The sequence below is a fragment of the Spodoptera frugiperda genome, chromosome 25 (assembly GCF_023101765.2).
Source record: "Spodoptera frugiperda isolate SF20-4 chromosome 25, AGI-APGP_CSIRO_Sfru_2.0, whole genome shotgun sequence".
Taxonomy (NCBI): domain Eukaryota; kingdom Metazoa; phylum Arthropoda; class Insecta; order Lepidoptera; family Noctuidae; genus Spodoptera; species Spodoptera frugiperda.
The window spans coordinates 778282-805216 of record NC_064236.1 but is presented as its reverse complement, the minus strand read 5'-3'; the positions used below and the strand labels follow the sequence as shown (position 1 = coordinate 805216).

The following is a 26935-nucleotide window of genomic DNA, read 5'->3' as shown; positions in this document are numbered from 1 at the left end:
AACAAACTCTCATTAGTTGTTTCTTGTTCGTTTTAACGAGCTATTCTTTGAACTAGTTATTTTCTAACCTACCTTATTGGTCTGAATATAGTTAATAATATTATTTTTATGTTTGATAATTCATTTATCTAGCAAGTTAACGGCAAAAGCGGAGAAGTGAATCTAGTAACATTAATAAAAGTAGGCAGATAACTAGTTGCTCTGCCTGCTCGTTAAAAAATTAATTAAAACTCACCCGAAAGTGGCGCTACAATGACCTAATGCACATGCAATATTAAGAATATCACCATTCTGATACAAGCCACGAAAGATATTGTTATAAGGGTAATATTGTTATATTGTTACATAGCGTCAGCATTTTCAGGGAACCGTGCTGTCTGAAAATGAGGGCGTACCTTGTTAATTAAATTAGTTGGGCATCCGAAACTCTCACTTAGTTACCAGACGCAACGTGGTAAAATTACGTGATTCATTGTTCGGGAGGGTGATGCTCTCACCCTCATGGATGCACTGGTTTCCATCTATAATAATAATAGTACTCTGTGCACTGGTTACGGAGTCGAATTTTGATCAAATCCGTCCGAGACATTTTCTCAGTGTAAACATACACAACGTGTGTTAGTTATTAGAATTTATATAACTTTAGTACATTTAAACTGAATAGTTATTTATTTTATTTTTAGCCGTGGTCCTCCCACTTCAGGATAAAGGCCTGAAAAGTGATAAAAAAATAGTTAGCCAAACAATTTAGTATGCAGGTAAAACATAACGAATGACCCAGACCCAGTCAGTAAAGAGGCAGTAGCTAGTATGTATTACACTGAATTAAATATATGGTTTTTGTAGCCAACCAATGATTACCGTCTCTGTACTGAATCAATTTTTATTTTAATACCAGTAAAATAGCTTGTCTGACTGCCTTGTTCCTTGCCATTGTAAATTCTTCAAAATATACACCGTAAAAAATGTTGTTAGATATGCAAAAAATGTATTACATTATTGTATTATAGTGAGGTTAGTCAACGTATAACCGCTGTGATCTGACTAGTTTCATTGATATAAATAGTCATAAGGTTCCTTTTTTTGCCCCATGGTTAGTTTCTTATCGCATTGATGTACAATTTTGTATTTAATGATTTATGACGATGTAGGAATATATTTTTTCATATGCTTATAGGCTTAAACCAACACACTGTGCAAATTATGTGAATAAAACTTCGATCGCGATAAAAAATGTAAACAGAGGTGACCTTATTTATGAGTATCTAATCTACCACGCCTCGGTACAGATAAACTGTGGGTACTTCTTACCAGTGCATTTTGTGACCGCATTACTCATGATAATGTAATTTGTAGTGGACATTTGGAAAATATCCAACTGGATTTTTTAATTTTATTAACTTCTGCTGGAGGCTTATTGTATTAGCGTGCTTTTCCACTAGATATTTGGTATCTGTTATGCTACGTTTAATTTTTATCTGTTATGCTACATTTGATTTTCCACCAGTCATATTCATTGGTACACATAGCATAGCACTGGTGGAAACGGGTTCAACTAAAATATATTTTTATAGCTATGGAAAAAAGTGTGGCATGGACAGATGCGTGCTATGGATATGGTCTGTTGATGGTTTCCCTGGTATCGATACATCGCATACTCAAGCTGTGCATCTTCCTCGTGCAGCTACATAGCACATCTTACTCGCATTAGCTTACTGCTACATAGGTAATGTAAGATAATAATATCTTTTTGTAGAAATAAGACGCATTTCTTTTTGTTTTAGATACCCTTTTATTTGTTATGCAGTTAATTGGTAAACATATGTACAATAGTTAGTTATGGCGGATAGGTAAAGATTTTAGTACAGTACAGTACAGTAGAGAAGATTTCATAACTCTATCCCTATCATACATAGTTACATACAGTCGACTATGAAACACGAATGTGTTTTTCCTTACATTGTGCCTATTTCTATGTTGAAGGAGTTGGCGCCTGTTATTTCTTTCCCTTGCGTGACTGTCTACGTACTCAAGGGAGAAACGGCGTTTCTTTGTTCCTGCATGAAGTACCTGTGTAATTGCAGACACAGGCATGAGACATTTTAGCGCGCAAACATCTTTACTATAAATGGAATTGCAGCAGACTAGCCTAGCTATTTCAGTAATGGTACGACGTACGAGTAGCAAACAGACTTTCAACGTCCTGAGTTTGGTCTCAACCGATTTGCCTATGCATCATTAATAGACAGTCTACAGCTTTACATGCCTAATTGCTACTATCGTCTCGTACTTACATGGTCTTCTCTCTTGAAATAGTTAGCAGTTTATCTGCTTTTATCCACACAATACAATCCAGTTCGTGTGTTAAAATTTAAATTTAAAAACTTTGTTTATTTCTGTTGCTTAATTTAAAGCAGTTTTTGCACACGTTTCCGTTCACGTCCCACAGGAAATGTGCATTGTTCTTGGACGAAAATAACCATGCTACGCGCCGACCCTAAAGAAATTTATGTATGTAGTTATGTTAAAATTTAAGTGTGGGAGAGCCATGCTTCGGTACGGATGGGTTTCAAACTTAAACTATAAATTATAAGCCCAGGTTTCCTCACGACGGTTTCCTTCACAATTTGTCAGTGGTGTCTAAATCATCTTAAAAGGAATGTTTATATAACTCGGAAATGGTCACATTGGTTCTCACCGTTGCTTGCTAGGTTTCGAACCCGCACCGAGCGAGCGTCTTAAATCTCTGGGCCACCACAACATTTGTATCTTATGTAGATATGTACCTAAGTAATTTTATCAAGAATTTAATTTATATGTATACAATAGACGCTTGTCTAATAATTCTGTTGCTTTATTGCATAGGTAAGAGGGCACTCTCCTACATACGGAATAAAGAAACAGAATTGTTCCATCAAATATAACAAACAGAAATGAGAAAATAAATTATATTAATAAATGTTTTCCTCCGGATTCCTGTAACAAACTGATTCAAAGGCGAGGAGTGCTGTCGATGTCCCCGGAAATTCAATATGGCGCATACTTGTTGCGAAATTGCGAAATTGATATGTTATTGTTTAGGTCATAGATTTACAGGAAAATGACATTCAGATAGGTACAGTGTTTTTTAAGATGAACGGGCAAAAATGATAGTTACCTAACTACTTGTGTTTTGGGTAATTTAATGATAGATGATAGGACTTATGTTTTGGGAACCATTTTCTCAATAACTAACTACATATGTGCAACATTTTCCGTCAAAGAACTTTATAAATATCAGGAACACAATACAGGCTGTTACTTATTTTTATATTACCTACATATCTTTAGTAATTCGGTGGATAATGGAAATGGAGAAATATTACTTATGGACACAGAACTGTATAAGTACATTGAAAAATCTAGCTTATTTTAGTCTTTGATTTATGTTCAATGTCGTGTCTAATTAAATACCTATATTCCACTTCATTTATAATAGTGGACAAGTAGACATGTTATCAACTTGGCATTCTCGAGTGTAAATATCGTTTTAAAACCTTTAACGCGGCCACTTGCGGTCGCCCTGTGGTTGCACTAATAGTAGGTACCTAGTACCTACCTACCTACTTAGAAAAACATATTATATGTAGGTATATTTTATCTATTTCTGTGCGTTGAGCCAATTAGGTAGGCTTTGATTGTTAGTACTAGGTCTTTCGTTTTCAAGTAGTTACATACTTCTATTTTAAGATTCGTTTTCTGAGAACTTTCTTCAAGTAGTTACCTAAATATTATTTCTTCGAAAGTTATTAGTTTTTGAAAGTTTCTAGATAAAATAAATAAGTACTTCAATTTATTATTTTAGGCGAAATGAAAAGCTTAGGTACTGAAAATTCTGACTGAAATAATGTAAATTGTGATAACTATTACATATTTAAACCAAGCAAGGATCTTGGATTTCGCGCATTGGGACGAAAAAGAGAAAAAGATTTGTTCAATTTTGCTGCTTGGCTCCTACCTAATGCTTGTAGTGACTTGATATCTAAGACCTCCAATGTCCAATGAAGTGTAGATAATGGGTAAACTGGGCACAATTTCAAATTCCTTAAGCATTTTTGTAAAACCGAAATCTATTTAATATTTGTTTGCTCGACCCGGGTATCGAACCCGAGATTCTTACTCAGCAGTTGCACTCCCGTTTTGGCTTCGAAAAACCTGATTATAATTATTATCTATGATAACTACATAATTTGCTTCATTGGAACTAGGGACCCTCACACACACATTACAATAAAATGAAAAAATACTTTAAAAAAGTCTTACAGTATATTACACTCTAATACATATTATATTTTATCTTGTAACATGATGGTGAGCTGCGCCGTACTTAATCTTCAAAGTTACCAAACGACCGAGATTGTCCCGAACCCTGCGATAAATATTATTACGAAATCAGGAACGGCCCGATTATTCTCTCCGCCTCTTATCAACTAAATGACATAACTTTTATCATGTTTTAAAGAAAATATACGATTTATCAGTATCGTTGTAGTTTCAAGTCTTGTGTCTGTTATGTCTATTTTGTTATTTATTGATAACTAGGTTCCTTTGCGTCTGGTGTAGTTAACTACCTACTTATAGTTTTTTCTTATTGTAATTGTATTTACTAGCCATAAATACAAGCCATAAAATATTACCGAAACCTACTGTCTATTTTTTGGCACATACGTTTTTAATATACAAAATTATATGTTATACTAGCTTCTGCCAGCGGCCACAGCCACGTTCCCGTGGGATAAAAAATCCTATCACGAAAATCAGCTTATACCCTGTATGTAGATATACCAAATTTCTTAAAAATCCGTTGTGTACTTTCAGCGTGATTTACGGCCAAACATCCAAACAAACAAACTTTCATATCTACAACAGTAGTGTGAAGTGTGATGGCAATAGAAGTACCCGTGTAATATAGGTTATTGTTGAAAAGTGGGTGGGTTAAAAAGCGCGACGGTATAGACTTATGTTAGATTTTTCCCCTCCCGTTCGTATTTATAGCCAACGACTAACGTTTACTTTCTTAATTAAATGAATTAGAAGTTCAATGTTTCTAACTGTCTACAACTTTCACTCTTCTTGAACTTGCTAACTTCCCGAACGTTTCTACCTATTTGTGAAAATTAGGTTAGTGTTCTACCCAGATAAATAAATAACTAAACGATTGACCACTTTCTTACAGATTTAGGGCGCTATGCATTTATTATTGAACCAAATTCGAGCTTTGATACAAAATGAGGATTTGACCATGTAGTTAGGTATGCCGTCTCCGTTTATAGACGAGTCAGTCAATATTCCGAAGTAATATATTATTTAAGTGATAAACGGTGTACAGCCTGCGTCGTAGCATTCAATATTCATTGGGTACCATTACCGAAACACATGGATTTGTTGGTTGTGTTGAGGTATTTTATCAGTAGCTGTAGGTATGTAGTAGATGTTACATACATATTCAGATGGTTTGCTGGTTATTCAGGGGCAGAAAATATACGAGTTTTAATTGTCAAAACCAAAAATACAAGACAAAAAGCTTTTAAGAACAGATAAAACATAAAACAAAAAAAGAAGTAACTAGAATTGGCACTATTATCGGCAGTGATAATGAGGATGAGAACACTGGAGGGAAGCCACCTATAACCAGTTAATGACGACGCGAGAGGAGCCAGTTAGTTTGTTGTGTAAGCAAAAGAGAGAAAATCTGAAGAAACAAATAAGTTTATAACAAGAGTGAGACTGATAGACATAAGTGGGAGAGCTATGCCTATGCTTCAGCACCAATGGGCCGGCTCTACCAGAGTGATACACTACAGCCTCGAAAAAAACGACATGAAACAATGCTTGCGTTGTGTTTCACCATGTTAGACCAGAGGCCCAATTCCTACCCAACCCAATCCCCTAAATCCCCTTTAACGCACTTGTAACTCGATTGGTGTTGCGGGTGTTCAAAGACGGTGCCCATTGTTTACCGTCAGTTGATCCGTCTGTTCCTTTACCAGCCTAGCCCATACCTACATAAAATAGTATCGAAGTTAAGAAAAATTTTAGTATTACACAAATAAGTTACCTATACAGGGTGTCCCTGAAGTCGACGTCCAACAGGCACCAGGTGATCGGCAAGGTTCCAACTATTATCAGAAAAATATAAAAAAAATCTAAGTCCTACAGTTTTTAAATTACAGTGACTTATGTGTTATCCACGAAAAAGTACACCCTGTGCCAGTCTTTTGACCCTTGTTGCTACAAATCTTTATTTTTTCGTCTGCAATCTTTCTTACTTTATGCTGAATAGTGTTCCAGTAATATGGAATCATAAATTCTTAGCCAACTGCTTTAGATTGGAAAACATTGTTAGTTTTAGAGGAACCAAATACTCTGAATAAAATTTTCATCTTACTTTAAGTGACTGTACTGAATAAATTATGTATGGCGCTAGTAGTGGCAAATTTCACCAAAGTTGGCGCATTTAATAAGGATTATAAAATGGTATAGCACTTTGCACATTATTTCTTAAATTCGACACAAAAAAAGATTTTCCAACGAAACTCCGTTTCGATGAATTTATTTGAACTTACTAAAATTTCTTCTAGTGTACTCAAATCATACGTTACAACCTCGTATGCACTAGACAACACTTTACACGCGATTTGTTATCATCATGTTGAAAATCAGCGAGGATCTCTTGTGATCTTGTCAAACAACATTGTCTGTCTACTCATGATTTCGCTTGCAGCATTCGTCGGCAATATTATCGCTAGAGGAACTGGTGTTGTGCATCTCGAGCCATCGTACTAGGGCTACGGGATTTTAGCTAAGCACTGGCTTTTTTGCACCGTGTTGATTATTTAATTTTTAATTATTTTTAACTTTACCTGCAATTTCTTGTAACGGTGCAAATAAATCATTCTCGTCAAACTAAAGAACATTTTGATGCTTCATACCGCATTTGATCACAAGGCATGAACATGTAACTTAATCGGAGGATTCGTTCAGTCCTTTTTTTTTTGATGGGGATATGACGGGTATTTGTGGATAAGGGCTCATGTACACCATACAACTATCGCGTCGATATGCTGTGTACATGAATCTGCCGCGTCCGTTCCTTTTGATTTTACTACACATTTAATAATGTGTTTGATGCACTATGAACATCATATTGCAATCATTCAATATTATTTAGTGAAACACGATACATAACAACAGTTCCTCTAGCGATAATATTGCCGACGAATGTTGCAAGCGAAATCATGAGTAGACAGACAATGTTGTTTGACAAGATCACAAGAGATCCTCGCTGATTTTCAACACGATGATAACAAATCGCGTGCAAAGTGTTGTCTAGTGCATACGAGGTTGTAACGTATGATTTGAGTACACTAGAAGAAATTTTAGTAAGTTCAAATAAATTCATCGAAACGGAGTTTCGTTGGAAAATCTTTTTTTGTGTCGAATTTAAGAAATAATGTGCAAAGTGCTATACCATTTTATAATCCTTATTAAATGCGCCAACTTTGGTGAAATTTGCCACTACTAGCGCCATACATAATTTATTCAGTACAGTCACTTAAAGTAAGATGAAAATTTTATTCAGAGTATTTGGTTCCTCTAAAACTAACAATGTTTTCCAATCTAAAGCAGTTGGCTAAGAATTTATGATTCCATATTACTGGAGCACTATTCAGGATACGGTAAGGAAGACTGCAGACGAAAAAATAAAGATTTGTAGCAACAAGAGTCAAAAGACTGGCACAGGGTGTACTTTTTCGTGGATAACACATAAGTCACTGTAATTTTAAAACTGTAGGACTTAGATTTTTTTTTATATTTTTCTGATAACAGTTGGAACCTTGCCGATCATCTGGTGCCTGTTGGACGTCGATTTCAGGGACACCCTGTATATCAATATCTTGGTAGTTGTATGAACGAAGCTACAGGCAGATCTTCCATCTATCTAAATAAATATCGAAACTAACCTAAACGGAAATATATATCTGGTATCCGGGACGGGACTACGGGATGCTCCGCAACTCTTTAATGGTGTATTGAAAATTACGTTGGCAAGCTTCCAATCCATGATTGAACATCGATTTATGTACCTTGCCTTACCCCGATATTTTTACCAGATAGGATTTGCTTTAGCCTTCCTATCTAGATATTCTAGTAACAAAATATTGTTTCTAGTGTAGGAATGACAAGCTTTCTTGTTTCGAATAAGATAAATGTTGGACCATTACTATTTTATTGATTTGAGGTCAGTTTGGTCTGACTGAAACATATTTGGCCTGGTAAATGTGTATTTTTGTATTGAACAAGTTCTTAAAAAAGGCTAGTCACGCTATATGACACGTTCAGAACATCATTTCCTAACTGACTAGATACGTCGCATTAAGTATTTTAAACAACAAGTTCATTTATCAATATTATCTAAAGTAGCAAATTTATCTAAAGCAGCTATTTTACATGCTAATAACTTGTGTCTTATGTAAAGTACGTACGTACTATAGTTAGAATGTATTGCACCGAATAAACTAGAGAGGCAATACGCTACACCGTTTGATTGTCAGGTACGTGACAGCCTGACAGGGCTCAATTACACCGATACACCACTTGAAGCAGCCTCTGTACCAAGCCTATCGATGTTTTGTCGGCGACATTTCAGGGAGCTTACGTTGGATTTGTATAACGTAATTCCATCGAACCCTTTCAATCATTCTACGACTAGATTTATAGTGATACGCCTTTGGTTTACTGGAGTGACTATTGAAATAGTTTGGTTCATTTTATTTACAATTTAGGTTACAGCTCAGATCTGTTCAATCGGCTTTAAGATGAAGTATGTAACTTCTTTCTTTTACGATCTCGATATGAATATTTTCTCATCCATTTCTTTTTAGGTAGATAGGTTACGCCATTTCCTTTTCTTAAACGTTGCCCCAGATGATACTCTTTTCCTGTGTCGTGGGTGCGTTTACAAACATAAACATGACATCCAGACCGAAAGTATTACAATTGGTGGATCACATGAAGAGTTGCTCCGTGCGGGAATCGCGATCCTCCCCGTCAACTGTGCAGCTATAACATTTAGCAGTGAATAAAAAATCGCTAATTCACGAACAATATAATTGTCAAAACGTTAATTACAATTAGAGCCCAAAACACTTCACTTAGTAGATTACTTAAAATGTTGTTGCTAAAAGTAACCCGATTGTATGTCCATAATATCTCATCGGTAGAAAACAGTCACTGGTTCACCGTTGCCTCGCTATTCGATTGTTATTTCAGTATTGGTTGGCGATATGGCGGCAATCCTCTTAATGAGAGATGATGGAGTACCTGCTAACCACCACATGAAACATGAAACATTACTCTGAACACAGTTATGCCCATTAGAATCCGATGTCCTCTTAACTAAATTCCATGAATAACACCATGCGACAGTCAATGTATGAAGTGAAACAGAATTGATCGCTTTATTGAGAGTCGTTGTTATGAAGCTATGTGATAATGGGAAATGGTATTATGATTGATGTATTTGTTTATGTCTATTTAGGATATTATTATAATATCTATAAATGTATGTATGACATGTATGACATGTAGATTGTCTATCTATGTATTATGATAGGAATTCCTCTTTTTAACCGTTTTGTTGTTGTTATTGCAAGGAATTTATGTAGAACTTCGTTTTAAAATGTAACAAATAAAAAAACCCACCTCCTACTAAAGGTATTTGTAATTAACCTAGTTAATTGTTTTATTAGATAAAGATTAATTATTATGCTTTACTTTGATTTTTATGTCATTAACTTGGCTGTTGTTTTGTTTACAGGTAAAAATCTTTTCCTCTGTCACGAAGCAGCACCACCACCACCTACAAAATGGCGGAAAGCAGTAAAAAACGAGGTGGCAGTTTTCGGAAAATATTCCCAAATCTATTTTTTTCTCACAAATCAAAAGAGAAATCAGCAAAAGAGTCCAAGTCAAATGCAAAAGGTGCCACAGAATCTTCTAAAGGTAATCAATATCAAAATCCCCGTTCGATAAGATCAGATAAAAACGGTCAAGGATTGGAAGATAATAATGAACGTATATATGAAAATTTAACAACACGTCCTCAGAGTGATAACGAAACGCAAAGCAACGATATATCAAGTCACCATTCATCAAGTAGCACACTTGTATCCGAAAGTACGAAAAACAAATCGATTGACACGAACGAAATTTCTGAAGTCGAAAGTTTTGCCTACACCAACTACACTGCACGACCACAGGTACCACCTAAACCGTTCAACGAAATGGCGCAGGCGCCTCACTCGCCGCACTCGTCGAATCGAAGTAATCAAGTGAATAATTTCGATAACACCCAATATCCGGACGTTTACTATCATTCGCTGGAGAAACTGAACGATAAAATATCGCCGTTTGATGAAATTGAAATTTATAGAGCGTCTCAAGCACAAACCAACCCAGCTTCGGTCGGAGCAGAAATAAAACGGGTGAGCACAAAATTTTTGATATCTCCGAAAAAAGAGGCCGAAGTAAGAACAATACAGCCAACAAGAGCCCGTAGTTTATCGTTTGATAATAATAAAGAAAATGAACAAGCTCCTAAGGAACCCACTCCTTATAAAAGACAGGAAAGCAATGCAAAACCATATAATTATTCAGCGCCAACTTCACCAATGCCAATTAGTCATAAAATACCGAATATGCCAAAAACTGTTTCTCCGTATGAACACGTAAGAAAAACCATGCTTGAGACTGAAGAAAAAAGGAATTCTTTGAGCAGAACGAGTCTTCGTAATAAAGCTACATCATCGCCTAGATCAGAGTACAGTCAAAGAATGACTCCAACATTACCAGAAAACCCTAGGCAAGATTCGGGGGATAAAGAAAAAACTAGGCAAAAAGTTGAAGCTTTTTATTGGCAAAAGTTGAAGGAACTGAAACAGAAGGAAGACGAGTACTTAATTAGACAGTCTCTTAACACTTCTTTAAAAAGTCCAATGCGGTTTAAAACCTCTGCTAATTCTAATTGCAGCACTCCAAACTCTTTTTCATATACAGTGGAGCCCAGAAGTTGCAGTTTACCGCGCGGACATGACCTACAAAGTTACTCTATGAATCAACCAATTTATGCCTCAACTCCATTCGCTAGAGGTGCTCCTGAAAGAAGAACTGATACTTTCATTCAACTTCGAACTACTGTTGACGAACCTGAAATTATTTATCGTCATCCGGAAAAAATTATGGCAAGAACAGCATCCCCGGCATTTCAAGAACAAAAAATGCCGATTTATTATCGGAGTATGCCACAAGATAGTCGAAGTGTAGGTTCATCGAAACGTGTTAGTTTTGAAGACCGATATGGTAAAACTGGAAGTGTTGGTAAAAGTGATAATGAACTGAAAGTTAATGATTATAAAGTGCAAAGCCTTCAGCCACGAAATGTCCAAAAAGTTAGTGAGATATCGTCGCGTGTGCCTCCACGGCCTCCTGTGCGAACCACTAGTGTCGGGGGTAAAAAAGTTGTGACTAACAAGAAAATTGTGCAGTTGACTAGTGCTGGACAATCGCTGTGTTCCGAATCTGAAAGTGGATCCGAAGCTGGTGAAATACAAAGGATAATGCAGGGCAACGTGCAAAAAGGTAAGTGTAGAACTAACTAGTTACTGCTGTTGTAATATGAAATGTTTGTTTACTTCTGCGAAACAAATTGTGGACCATTGCGAATGCGGATTTGTAGTTAGTTTATTTTAACATATTTAACATGACAAAACGTAACAAAATTACAATGAAAGAAACTAGAGACGTATAGTACCAAACACTCTAGGCGCAGTAATCGTAACTGTGCAAGTGCAACAGTAGAGTAAAATAAACACCTATTTCATGAACTAAAATACAAAGTTAGTTTGAAATTCATATAATATCCTTTCAGCGTAAAGTCCACATAAAATAGTGCTTATTACGGAACTCTGACCTGTGTGTCGTCCGACTTTAACTACGCCGTGTTGGTTCTGTAAATATTTTCCTGGCATTGCGTACATCTGTGTACGTTCTGATTTACCGCGGCTGCTGTTGCGGCTTAATAATAATCGCTTTAAGCTTCAATCTGTGCGACAGATAACGTTTAAACTTTCATTTTTTATGTCAGCTTATGGAGGATAGCTTGTTTAAAAACTGTGCATGGAAACATTGAAAAAACTGAGGATCATGTTAAAAATATTTTTAAAACGTGTTTATTAATCTTGTCAAAACAAAACCGGTCTCGTGTTGGTGCAATTAGTCAATCTGCGTTATTTAGACGATATATACACAGCTAAACTTTTGTAATATTTTTTTTTATGTAGTTAAAGTTAAGTAAGTACTTAGGTACAACACAAAAATAATAGGCAAAGCAACAACGTATATAGGATACTTTTTATCCAAGGATTTCCCAAAAAATCTTTGAAACGGTAAAGCTAATTAACAAGTTATTCCTTTATAAAACTAAATGAAATATCACAAACAGAAACAAACAATTTTGAAACTGCTTTTAAGAAATAGCACAGTATTGTGCATCGCATTGCAGCGAGCAAAGTGCGCCGTAGCGTAATGTCACTGGAATAATAACGAGGAAAAACTGCGTTTGTCTCTACTTAATGTAAAGAAGCATCCCCGGAAAACCATGGCGTCTCGAACAAGGACAATACAATGCAGCTGTTACCATCCTATTTACCAATTGTTAATATTCTTCGATATAGGAAAGGAAGTAATATAGTTACTCCTGCTCAAAAAGCATGGATATAAGAAATGAATATTTCTATGAAAAGAACGAAACAGTAGGAAGGTTAAGTCGGTGGTAACTAAATGAATTTTTCCTGCTGATGGTTTTATTAGAGTATCATCTCTTTAATTGATTTATTTACAAAACATTATGAAACTATTGTTTCATTTTTTATTTGACACAGCAAAAGAAGGAGGAATTGAATATGACAAACTGTCATCTTCCCTAACCACCACAAAAGCACAGCCACAGCAATCTCATTATATCGACAAAGTTACATTAATAACTTTGTAACCGTCAATATAATTTCAATCACCTGTGCAATTAACCCTTAGTTAAGTGACCTCGTTGATTGCAACCGCTAAACCAATTTCCCTTAGGAAGTGCACAGCATCTAGGTATCTATTACAGTAGCTATGTCTACTGTCTCTACTCGGTAAGGCCGACATCGGCCTCTTCTGTACTTGCCAACTAGGTGACAATTAATTTAGTTCATACGGACAAACCCTAACTATGATCAGTGGCTATAAAATACTACCTGATTGATTAATTTTTGTGGCACGAGATTCCTCTAAACCACAGCGAATTGATTAAAAAATACGAGTAGGTATATCGTTAATTTGTAGTTAATACTGTACTGATTACTTTATAGTTTATCTACAAAATGTGTAGGACTTAGGAACAAAAAAACCTATTAACTAGTTATACCTAACTTTATCGACACTGAAAAGCTACAGGTTTTTTTAAAAACAAATAATAACTAATATGAAATGTAATCAATACGAATATGCTACAGTTATCACTTTTATCAATTTTACTACAATCGGGTATATGGGTTGGAAGCGCTGACGATGCAAGCCGCGGGCAGTCAATGATGAATGAGTCCCAGCGCCTGCACGTTTCCGATCAGCAAGTTGACAAACCGCCACTTCGTGCAGATTGAAAAAGAGAATATTAACTACTAGTTATTCGTGTGACTTGGCTTTTGATGCATCTTCTAACTTATACAGTTAACGTATAGTTTTTTTTTATAAAGTTTTTTGTCTACTTTTGAGCAATGTTTTAAAACTAAGTAAATTATGTGATCTGGCAGATCTGAGGGCCTATAACGTTACAAGTGCGTTGCCGGCCTTTTTGGGTTTAGGAATTTAAGGGTTGTTAGGGAATCGGGGATTGGGAAGATTGGGAAGGGAGGAAATTGGGCCTCCGGTAACCTCACTCACACAACGAAACACAACGCAAGCGTTGTTTCACGTCGGTTTTCGGTGAGTCCTCGGCCCATTCGTGCCGAAGCATGTCTCTCCCGCACTTCAGCACCTACATTAATAAAAGCAGTTTGTAAATAAAACAATCCGCAAAAACGGACTTGTAAAATAAAGTTTGACTTTTTTACTTTGCCTGTTTTCCCGGTTCCCACTCTATAGTTTTAACGTTCCAGTAAACATCACCGTTCCGTATCCATACAATTTTCACGCAAACAGAGATTTGATGTTGCAGCGAATTTTAAACCTAACAATGCGAGTCTACAATTTGTTATACAATCTGCCTATTGGTTTTACTGTACAATGTACACATGTATCATATTTGTTTTTTGTTAAATATTGAAAAAATCCTATAGTTATCCTGGAATATTTTGTTTTAGTGCTGTTGTGAAACCATCCATCTAGTTACTAATATCCTCTATCAAAATTTTATGTAACTAGTTAGGTTACTATTAGTATCATTGTACACATATAGGTATGTAGATGAAACTAGCTGTTGCTTACGATTTGGTCGTAGTAGTAAAAAGGTGGTGGTGGTTATTTCAATATTACCAACAGACACTAAATTTAATTTTTAGTTTAGTCTAGATTAGGCTAGATAAATAAGTGTAATATTTCTGTGATTACGCAACAAGAGAATCGAATTTAAGAACACCTACGTGTTCTTAAATTGGAAATTCGTACACGGCGGCTACATGAGGCATCTGTTTAGAAGCACCTTTTATAAGAAGGTACAACGCTTAATGAAATAGCTAAATGTGTTGTTATTGTTGTTTCACACAATACAAAGGCTCTTTTCAAATAAAGTATTCAACGATACAAAACAAATTTCAAAGCGAAATGTTTACCTACTTCTTTTCTTTGTTAAGCGACTAAGTGGTTTTAATAAGAAAAATAATTCTCGATCACGTCTCATCTTTTTGCGAAATGTATAATTCTCTTTGTATAATAAATAATTAATTAGTTAACATAATGATATCTTTTTCAAGATACATACTTTATCTTAACGGTTCAACATATCAACGAATCAATATAGTTAGTGCATTGATTTAGGTTTTATAAATCATTGAGTAAATTACTAATTTTTGTTTTGATGTCCGTCTGGTACAGTTTTTTTGAATTTTTAAGACTTTATTAGACACTTATTTTTAATTTTCTTAGGGCAACAAATATTTCGACGGTGTATTGATTTGAAATATCGCGAGACGCCACTTCTTCACGTTTCATATAACTATTTATAGACACTCCTATACTTTTACTCATTTTATCAAAATATTGTTATCTTATAACTAACTAAAATAACAAAACTACGTACCTATCTAATAAATTTTCATTACCTAACCGACGGCCTAAATGCATTTTTAATTTTCATAACCCGTCCATCATCCCTATTCTATTGACTCTAGCAATTGGCTAATAATATGTACATAGTTGTGTAGTTCTCAATCAACACCTTGCTTGATTGCACTAGAGGTGTCGGTGCATGGCATGTTACACTAATTGCTGTAAGATCAATAGTATTGTGTATTAAATAGCCATCAAGCGTTCGTGTGTGAGGCGGCCAGAGGCCAGAGGTCCATTGATTGGACTAACGAGACTTACGCCTCACTAACTCTTGTGAGCTCAGACCGTTAGAATTCATGAAGTAGGTAAGGGTTAATCCGATGGGAAACCGTTTTTTGCAGTCTGTCTGTATACTGTATACAGGGTAAACACAACGCTTCCGAAAAGGAACTTTTTTTAAATCGTTTTTGTTTTCGTGTTATTCATGCAAGATCAGCCTTAATCAATCAATCTACTGGAGATTACAACTATTATTACATAAAATAAACATTGAATTCATCAATTTTTCTCGTCTTACTATCCTGTATACCTGTTTGCGGCGTCTAGAAGCGTTCCGTTTACACACTGTATAATAATTAATATGTTTTTATACGACACATGAAAGGATACGAATAAGGTATAAATTTGTGCTTTGTTAGATTTTTTCCCGAATGGTTTTTAAAGAAAATTAAATAGTTCAGTAAAATATCTTAATACTCGTTAGTTTGTACGCAATGGAATAGTGTAACACTAACAATTACAAAAGCATTAAAGATTATAATTTTCATAAAACACTGCAACGATTCCCCTTTAATTAAGCAAAGCGAAGTGTTGATTGCTCACCTACTCTTTCCTTCGCTTTTTAATTACAGCTTGTGCCCAGAAGAGAGATTTTAAAAGGAAAAAGACAAACACGGTTTGCTTGACAACTGCACGCGGCTGCACAACGACCTATACGAACCAGTTTATCATGGTCTAGTTTTGTATGACCTTCCCGTATATTCTACGGTCAGTTTATACTGGTTGTATAGTTTGACGTGCGCCCGCCCGTGTGTACCCATCAGGGTTGAAAATGCAGTAAACGTTTTTTTGTTGATGGTGGAAATTGATTGTCTTCGTCTCCACTGTTCCTGCAATTTTAATGGATTCTGCGGCGATGAATTCCATGTTCTGTTTCAGTTCCATTCTTGTTTATTTATTTCCTTTTGAAAGCTTTGCCTTTAATGGAATTACTTTGTTTTTTTATGGACTGTTTGTGTTGTGGTGTAGGTAGCTTTTAAGAAACTAAAATGTATACGTTTCATGAACCCATTATGTTAAGTAACTTAGGTAAAGTTTTAAGTTGAGTTCGACTTTGTGTGAAGTTTTCCCTCAAAGAAAACTTTCAGACTTGGGGGTGTATCAACCCTCTCTCTCGACGTGTATACATAGGTACTAGGTTCAATCTACTTATTTCTAACTCATTAATGTATTTCTACCTCCTCCGTTGTGCGAGACAGAATTATTTAGAAAAACAGTTGAGAGCGCCTCTTTATATGTGTAGGTTTCATGTAGTAATTACATAAACTATTCGGATATAACACATTTCAGATCTCTTTAAAAAAACCCTTATTAACTCTGGCAAGCAGGCAGAAAATTTGGTCTCAGTGGGTTGTTAAAGGTGACCTAAGTCTTGTAGCCGACAGCAATGGATTGGTGAATAATAAATATTAGAGAGTAGATAAATATACATCTATCTTTTACTTCATTTATATACAATATAATATACTATAAGATGAATACAGGGTAATTTGTCAATGGAAAACGATCTCGTATGGGGTTATAGAATATTTAATTTCCAACATTTTCGTCAAACACAGGGATGGGCGGAAATATAATATTATAATATATACAATATGTGTAGATACAGCCGTAAGATAGAACGATGCCTTCAAAGTGGAGGATAAAAGAAAAGCAAAATTCTGCGAAAACTCATTAACCGTGCGACCGCGACGTGCGGCATACATAAGCTGATAAAGATGAAGTTTTTAAAAATAGCACAACTACACGTGTCAAGTAAAATATGGCGACACATTTTCGTCTTGTCGGTTATCCTTATATACGTTTACTTACAGAGGTGAGTGACATTTTCTCATTAAACGTATAGGCGGACCGAAGCTCTTTGAACAACACCCTAGATCCAATTCGATTGTTCCACCCGCGTGTTGTTTGTGCTAAGTCTCAAACAACTTTACGGTTTCTGCAATTTGAATGATTTTATTGAGAAACTTTACTAGGTTAGCTTATACCTACCATTATTTCAAGAAATTCAAAAGTAATTTACGTGTAAATGAACCAAGTCTTGAAGTTTAGACTTCTGAGTGTTTGGGTCTATTGGAATGATAAGGATTCGTGGTTGGTATTCAAATACTTATATAGTCAGCGATCAATATATGTAGGTCTGCACGTACAATTATAATATTGTTTTCATCCACCGACCTTTAAGGCTATGTCTATCATAAAAAAATGTTTTCCTTCTTGGCTAAATAAACATAACTAAGTCTATATAACATCTCTTAGTTATACAAATTCTTATACAACACGCACAATACCAGTAGAACTGTTCACCTGTGAATAGACTTTTATTCTTTTATGCCCATACAAATCTTATTGTCTAAGAAAACAAACAAAGCAAGTAACAAATTTTTCCGCCTTCTAAAGAAACTGGAATCAAAAAGAAAGGTATTGTTTGTTACGAATAATAAATAGGTACCTACAGCTAACCTTTTGACTTTAAGTACGGGAGCAAACACCAGCCTACACGCAAAAGATTTAACAAAAATAAATAATTTATTTGCCCGGCTTCTTGGAATGTACTTCAACAAATGGACACATGAAACCTTTTAGCGTTTTAGGTACATTAAAACGTTTCGGGATCGGTAAATCATTTTAGCTTAAGAGTTTTTACGCGTCACGGGTACCATAAAAATGTTTAATTTAAGCACATCGTTTCTCAAAACATATTACATAGAGAAAAAGGGAGACAATTTTCTATACAAACTTATAATCATGTTTAATTGCAGGCTTAAATGATCTAACGTCTTAGGCCATGATGTATTCCATATGAGTACCAAGTTTCATTAAAATTGGTTAAATCGTTTCCATGGTTTGAGCCTTCCATGGTTAGAACTTTATATGAAACGCTGGGTACTTTCGGTGCCCAGCTCATACTGAGGTGGCAGCCCTTTTGGATTGGGCAAGTTGCCACCTTGTTTTTTGGCTTTATTTGTTTTAAGTTTTACTTTTGTGTTATTTTTTATTTATTTTTTCATAAGTATTGTGTAGTTTTTGTTTTTTTTTCTGTTTTTATAAAATATTAATTTATGAATGTTTGTATTACTTTATATTTGTTTTAATTTTTGATTTGTTTTTTGGTGCATCGTGGCCGGTGCAAAATAAATATTTTTTCTTTCTTTCTTTCTAAAAACGGGCGCCGCCGTGAAAACGCTCTTAAAAGGTTGTAAACATAATATTTTCTATTGAAATAATTAGTCCCGGTGTGAACGACATGAAATACAAAAGTTTCGCATTGTTTATTGTTTACATTGTGATCGAAAATACTTTGAGCGGTACAATTTATTCATACTGTGGGTCGTTTGAGGTTTCTTTTCTTTTCAACTATTTATAATAGCTATGAAAATGTAATGGTTTCTGTGGAACCTATTCTGTGGCTTGCTTTTTAATTAAAGATATATTTTATTACAATAGTACCTTAATGTATTGTTATTTTATGTAATGATTATTGTCGCTTTATTTTTTGTAAATTTTCCAGGGTGTTATGTTTTTCATTAGAACTCAATTGTTTTCGTCCCTGCGAAAGTTTGTGAGGATAGATGTATGTGTATGTATGATTGTAACGCAATCACGTCAAAACGGGTGATGGGATCGGAATATAATTTGGAAATGGGGTAAATTATACTCTGGAATAACATATAGGCTACTTTGTATCCTACGGGATCGCGGGTGAAGTCGCTGGCAGACGCTATTACTAAATAATATAAAACAGAAACATAAAACTGTTGCAATTTTGTCTAGGTATAAGATAAAAGGGAGGCGGTTCAAGTTACGTGTTGTTCGGATTTTCAGTTTGCAGAGCTCTTCTGTTCACTATCCCGTTAAAAATTGCACTTTTCTGTACAAAGGAATTCTAGCAAAATATCTTGTTGAAAAATGTTGCAAAGGACTATCGAAAACTTTGAAACTCAACACGCTCTGTTGATTGATGACATGATTATTTATAATGACGGGGAAGACCTAAATAAGACGCCTAGTTTTTTGAGGAGAAGAAATAGGTTGAAGTATTCTTACCTTACATAAATCACCCTGGAGGTCACCATCAGTAAAGAACTACCCTAAAAAGTCAGTGGGTCCCCCAAACTAAGTAGACTGCAACGTGAATTTCTAAAAGTCTTTAAATTCCACGTCCTTATAAACTCTAAGTACCTAATTATAGCTTAGTTAAAATCTGAGACTTGTGAAAAAAGTACACTTTTTCACACATTTTTTTTTTTTTTTTTTTTTTGAGGGGGAAAATCATCCAATGACTTCTCCCGCCTTGGGCGAGGCGAGAGGGAGTGTCAGACTCTTACTGACTAAAAACCACCCCGTTCCTTCTCCTGCTTTTCGAGCCGGAGCCCCGGTAAACCCGCTAGGTAGTCCGCAGCTCCGGATCAGGCATCAGCCCTACTGGGCCCCATCTGTGGTGGTCTGATGGCTCTTTGAGGCGCGCGCGGAACGCGACGCGCCGCACGCACGGGTCTGGTTCTGTTCGGGCGATGAGCTACCCTTGCTCACCGTCCGCAGACCCGCACTTACGGTGGCCGGAGATCGTCACGCGATCCCCGACGCCCAGAGTGTCTCTCGCGACGGCTGGGGCGTGAGGAGGTTTGTTCCCTCACGCGTCCCGCCTCCTCCTTAGCTAGCATGACTGCTTCGCAGAAGGAGGAGACGGCATCCCAGTCCCTCTCGCTCCGCACCATGGCTTGAACCAGTGCCGGGCGCGAGAGGTCGCCGTCGCCGACCACATCCCTGAGGACTTGGCGGTGCTCAGCCCACGCAGGGCACACCGCCACTGTATGTTCTACAGTGTCCTCCGGGCGGTCCTCGCAGTGATGACACCCGGGCGTTTCCTCCCGCCCAATAAGGAACAGGAACCTACCGAAACTCCCATGTCCGGTAAGCACCTGCGTCAGGCGGTAGGTGAGGACGCCGTGGCGCCTCTCTAGCCACTCCTCAAAGAGGGGACTTACCGCTGCAATGACAGCGAGCCCAACACTTTTTCACACATAACATAGCAGTTCTTCTAATAAAACTGCTTTAAAAATGCGTTGTAAGCCTATTCCTAATGCTAGAGTATTTGTTAATTTATTCTAGAACATTTTTCATTGTGGGCTGTGATAGATACTACGTGGGTCGCAAGTACAATCGTAAGAGGACACATGACGCGCAAAAAATATTTTCCTATTTCAGTGTCCTCAGTCCCTTGGTATTTGCCTCGTACAAATAATAATAAAAGATGTATGACGGAAGAACTTACATGTGATGTAAGGTTATTTTTATTCGACTAAAGATTTTTCAGTTTGCGTTTCTTTGAAATTATTCGACTTAGGGCAATAGGTTCACCTCGGTTTACCATTAGTCCACGTGCACCTAGCACTCCGCATACTTGATGGATATTTTAGAATATTGTAGGCCACTATAAAACTCTGTACTTGGACACAAAAGCCATTTGTAAACTGAAATAATTTATCGTCAGTCGTTAAATACGATGCCGTTGTCGGCTAATTATTTTATACCAATACAATCGTTTGTTATAATATAAGTTAGTTGTTCAGGGAAAATCTGAGTATTATGTATTGCCTATACTTCTGAGAGAGAACTAGTTCAGAGCCCTGGAGGAGGTTCCGAATATCGGCAGAAGAAAAAATAGAAGAATATTTTCGTAGCGGCGTTTTTTTACCATCTTACATATGTTTTTTGTACGTTCAGAGGCTGCCTTATCCCGAGTTTGGTCAGTGTCATCCCTCGTGTGTTTTCGGAACTGGAAATTTAAAACACTTACACTTTTAAACCTGATATTTTGTTTCATTCATGTAGATATCAAAATATATTTGTATTTGGTTACCCACCCTTTAATGAAGTTAATTTTCCCCACAGCATCACACCCACCTCTTTATCTTTATCATTTTCTCCATTAAAGCAGGAATATAATAAACACAAAAATCCTCTCTTTACATTTCTTTTCCCATTTTAATGCAACAAACCATTTTTGCATTAAAATAACAAATACCAACAGCAGAAAAACAGAATGAAATGTACTTTAATAAAACGCATTTCTTTTAATGCTGTCTCGAAATGATTTCATAACAATTTCTTCATTTTCAAAGTGGCGGGGAAATGTAGCGGTCGTGATAACTACAAGCGCAGTACGACGTGAATTATTATTAAAACAATGCTCCGCACAAAGTTCCGTAATATTATGAAAAGGTGGAAGACAGTCGCAGTTCTTGAAATAAAATGGGAGCGTAAATTCCAACTATATTTTTGTCGCGACTTGTCTGATGAAAAATTATTTCTTGCTGACTTTAAATGTCTCCTCTCCTGCATCTATTCAGGTGGATGGCGCTGAGTCATAATTAGATTTAAAGTCGAGTCTAATTATGTCAATCAGCCTAAAAAGCTTTTGAAAAATTAAGTAATCGGTCGGTCTTTTAGCGTCTTTCCATAATAAGTTACTCGTTCCATAATATCGATTTGTTTGGAGAACGAGAAAGAATCTTTCTACTGATTACTTTTTTAAGTCAGTTAAATAAACTTTGAGCCGCAATATTAACTAAAAAGAATAATTTAAGAACTCTGATCAAAATACAATTAGGTACAACAAAAATAAAGGTAGGACAATATTATAACTATGAATTTAGAGTTGACCACACGCGATTGGTGACACGATGTCACCAGGCGTTAGCTGCCATATAGCAGGAAATTAAATGATCCAATAACCGTGCACCACTATTGAGATATTTGAATGAATTTAACAAAAGTATTCGAGGTATAGGTATTACATACTGTACCTAAAAACGGTAGCAATATAATCGATCTAGGCTGCAATAGTCATGAGCTCCGGAGTAGGTAGCTATCGTAACTAGTTTCTTAAGGCTATACTCCTTAAAAATTAATTGTTCCTGACACAGTGTGCCGTTAAGGACATAAGTTCACTTAGAAAAATCGAATTATTCACATCTACTTACAGGGGAATTCTATTACCCCTCCTCTAAGATAGCAATATGCCACAATGTTTCTTCGATCGTAAAAATACAATTTACGCGCAGCTAAGTTGCACTGGAAGTTCCATTTCATTTAACTTTGTTTGTTATCGATATTTTTTCTCTTTGAATCTTGTTTCATAAGGGGTGGATGTTCGCTCTGTAAGATCACTGAAATTATCTAAAAAAACTATCTAAAATTTGGTTTAGCAAATCAATAACATATCACTGCTGTTACTAAAATCACACTTCATCTATGGGCCTTTTGTACAAAAGAGAGATTAGCCATAATCTATACGTTTGGCAAACGGGTTGGAGATCGCAGTATAATTAGGCTTATCAGAGAACGATGCTGTTCAGTCTCTGTTAAATAAGTTCTTTAATTGACTTTCACAATACCCATGGCAAGAGTAGGAGACGTACCTCACAACACGGTTAAATTGTACCTAAAAATGATAAACATTTCTAAAATGTCCAACAAGCAAACAGTAAATAAGTTAGCACTTAGTTTTGGCATTCTCTGACCTCATTTAATTGAAGTGAAGTTGTAGAGCAAATAACTCATATTTAACTTCAAGTTGAATCATTGTTAATATTCTAAAGTTTAAAATAAAGTGCCATTATTAACTCCACCGCGCATGTTTCACAAAGTTCTCAATCCTACTCTACTTATCCTATTTGTTCATGTCCTATACAGCCTGGAAGCTAGAAATATAATTCAACATAGCTAGCATAGCATAGCATATAACTGCGGAAGTCTGTAAATTGTTTTGTACAAATAAAACCCGACGAACTTAGCATTCAGAGATAAATAGACTTCCCCAACTCGATTCTACTCGTAATTCACTTAAGACCCCGGAGAATTTATAACTGGAGTGCTCATGTAGGATTCATGTTGATGGAAGTTAAGGAAATCTGCTTTGGAGTGTGTGTAAATAGGTATGTAGTTTAATATTAAATGTTGGAGTGTGTTTGGGAATTTGGATCGCATTGAGCTTAATGTAGTAATATTGGGCCACCTTCAAGTTAGCGGATTAATAATGTAGCTAATGTGGCTGTCCTGAAATTCTTTTATGCAAAGAGCTGACTTTTTTAATTTTACAGAAGTGTTTCGATGTTCATACGTGCTTGTCATCAATCTTTTTCGGTCGGATATTGGGCCACCGGTAACCTCACTCACACAACGAAACACAACGTAAGCGTTGTTTCACGTCGGTTTTCTGTGAGGCCGTGGTATCACTCCGGTCGAGCCGGCCCATTCTTGCCGAAGTATGGCTCTTCCACACTTAAAATCAATCTCTGTATTAACTACTCCATTTACTTCACAATCAGTGTATTTTTTTTTAGAAATGGCGGAGTATTACGGATATATATATTTTTTTATTTATGAACACAACTTGTCTGAATAGGCCGGCTTTCGTGGTTATGTATTTAATGTTTAATTTGAATTAAAGGACTGATGAAGACTGCCTCGTTGGTCGAGTGGTCGCAAGTGCGACTGCCGAACAAGGGGTCTCGGGTTTGATTCCCGGGTCGGGCAAAGTATTACTGGGCTTTTTTCGGATTTTCGAAAATTTCTCGGTAGTAGCACGGAGTCTGGAATTGTGTCCAGGATATGGCAATAGGCTCACCCCCTATTACATGGGACTTATAACAGAAATGGTGAAAAGTGGGTGTACATTGTATAGCGGCATTACGTGCCGTAATGTGCACCTCTGCCTACCCCTTCGGGGATAAAAAGGCGTGACGTTATGTTATGTTATGTTGAATTAAAGGCGCGCTGTGTTGGGGTAATAATTTTATTTTGTAGAAAAATGTAAGTAGGTTCATCGTTGAATTAGAGTAGACCTCCTGGACTTGGTGTCTTTCTTAAGAAATTCTTCTTTATCGGTAAATTGAAGTTTGACATAATTAATTATTTGGCTGTGTGTGGCAAGACTAATAATAATTGAGTAATTACATAACTAGTGATAATACCTATAGGTACCTATAGTAGGTATGGACACTATAACCTAGTGTCATACATTAATTATTTCAAATGAAATAGTGCGGGATGTAAACTTTACGACCCATAAGCTTTGTTGCTTTTGATATAAGCATATACATTGAAAAGTTATCAGCTGACGCTTTCTACCTCTTCCAGATACTTATTACTCGTATATCGTTGTAGTGTCGAAGGGGTGGCAGTAATGCCAGTCATAAAACTAGTCTGCTCCTTACCTACAGGCTACAATGTCTGATATTCACATAAATATCGAAATATCTACTTTCCCATATCTTTTGATGCATTTTGACGCAACTAGGGAATAGGCAACAAAATAGGTAATGGATTTGAATGATTACCGAAGTGTTTTTCTATTATTAACTTTAAATAATCATATGCTTCTATATTTATAAGTTCAATAGCCGTATTATTTTGGCTTAATGAAAGCTATTGATTAATAGCTTCAAACTAAAATGACATTAATACCTATATGTTAAACGGATACTACCAGAATACCAAAGTGTTCCTCAGCTCCTTGATAATGATCTCCTCGACGTCCAATCTTCCGACTGCTGCTCCCTGGCTATGTTGTCTGGTGCAAGATCGAAGATGACTAGCGATACCAAACTTGGTTTAAAGGATGTGATGACACCGCAGGTATCATTGTTGTATTATGGCGTCGTTGGTACATTTTAATTAAATGGTTGATCAAGCTATTTCTTTCTCAGTTCTAACTCAGAAGGCTTAGTACGAGTCTGTTTTATGTATAACTAGGTCGAAACGAAAGCGCGTTCGGAACCGTGATTGGTTGGCTTATTTGAGCTGGCCAATCAGAGCGCCGAATGCACTATCGTTTCGGTTACTTTAAACGTAAAGCAAACTTGTAGTAAGGGTATAGCCAGTTGGGTCATGGATTTTTATTTGCCTTGTTTGTGAAGTTAAATGTAAAAGTCGAATAGATTTCTGAGCAGTTAAAACCTAAAGTGTAGTTACTGATGGGCATTTCGATTTTCGAAATTCTTAGCCAAAGCACACTGTCAGGCAATATGCCGCATGTCTAACTATCATAATGAAATTGCCCCTTAATACATAGGGGCTTAAGTGCTTTTCTTGTTTACCATTCTTATCTATCTATAACGCTTTCGGATGATTAAATGCCTGATGTTTTTAATCTAGACTTACCCAGTACCGTATATTTTTAATCTCCTTCCATATGTTACGAGGAAGGTCGGGAGTTGAGAGAGATTACTGTTCCAGTTGAGCCCGTTTTGTGTAAGTGATATACATACGTGTATGTATGGGCTTGTAGCATTGTTTAATTACTGCGCCTGCTGTAACGCGCAAGTGTTGTAATAAGCTTATTTAAAATTAATTGCCTTTAGCAGCGACCATCCCTTGATTAGAGTTACCCGTGCTCGTTTTTCGTGCTTGAATATGTTTTGGTACATATGTGGTTGTACATTATTTTAAGACATGTTGGCTCACATTTTCGAAATTTTACCATTTAGGTACTGCCATTGCCTTGCTGAGGATCTCGATTGGAGCTCAACTTTCTTCCTAATTTCCAAACATTTTTAGGTAATTTCTAATCATTATGTTACCTACTATATCTGTTTTTGCTTAAATTGTTTTATAAGAGTGCCTCGTTGGTTAACTGATCCTATCTGGAGTGTGACTGAGTTTCGATTTTCAATAGTTCTCAGTACTGTTACTAATCTGGAATTGTAGTAGGAGTTTTTAATAATTTTCAGAAACATTTACTTAGTCTGGATTTGTATTGGTATATAGTAAGTCATGGTCTGGTCTGGGACATCTGGTCTTAGATTCTTAAGATATTACTTAGTTCCCAACCATCTTAACAATGCACGACTGAAAGTCCTTTCAAAATAGATAATGTTCAGTTTAGTCCAATCAATACTTGTAATATGGTAAAGGGTTTTTTTAATAATAATACCAGTATTTTTTAAAATTAATTTCATTTATCTATACATATAATAAAATCGTAGAAAAGTGCTGTCTGTACATTGAAAATAAAAATAAAAAAAATAGCAGGGGTTATTGTTATGTCGATGTCGAACCCAAAAATGTAATTAACTTTTTTTTTGTCTGTTTGTCTGTTTGTCTGTTTGTCTGTTTGTCTGTTTGTCTGTTTGTCTGTTTGTCTGTTCGTCTGTGCGCGCTAATCTCAGAAACGGCTAATCCGAGTTGGATGCGGATTTCACGAATATATTGTGGGATGCTTAAATTTACATTTAGTGTTTGTTTCATG

At 36.1% G+C, this 26935-nt stretch overlaps 1 protein-coding gene across 16 annotated transcripts in view; it reads left to right on the top strand.

Annotated features, from left to right (window-relative positions):
* Window positions 1–26935, top strand: part of LOC118263888 (coiled-coil domain-containing protein AGAP005037) — a 355131-nt gene that overhangs the window by 5943 nt on the left and 322253 nt on the right. For all 16 annotated transcript variants that reach the window (XR_004782630.2, XM_035576117.2, XM_035576144.2 and 13 more), the window contains exon 2: window positions 9860–11679. Coding sequence is in view for 15 of the 16 variants with exons in the window: in XM_035576117.2 (XP_035432010.1) it covers window positions 9909–11679 (1771 nt within the window). In the remaining variant the exon portion in view is untranslated. The remainder of the gene's footprint in view (window positions 1–9859; window positions 11680–26935) is intronic.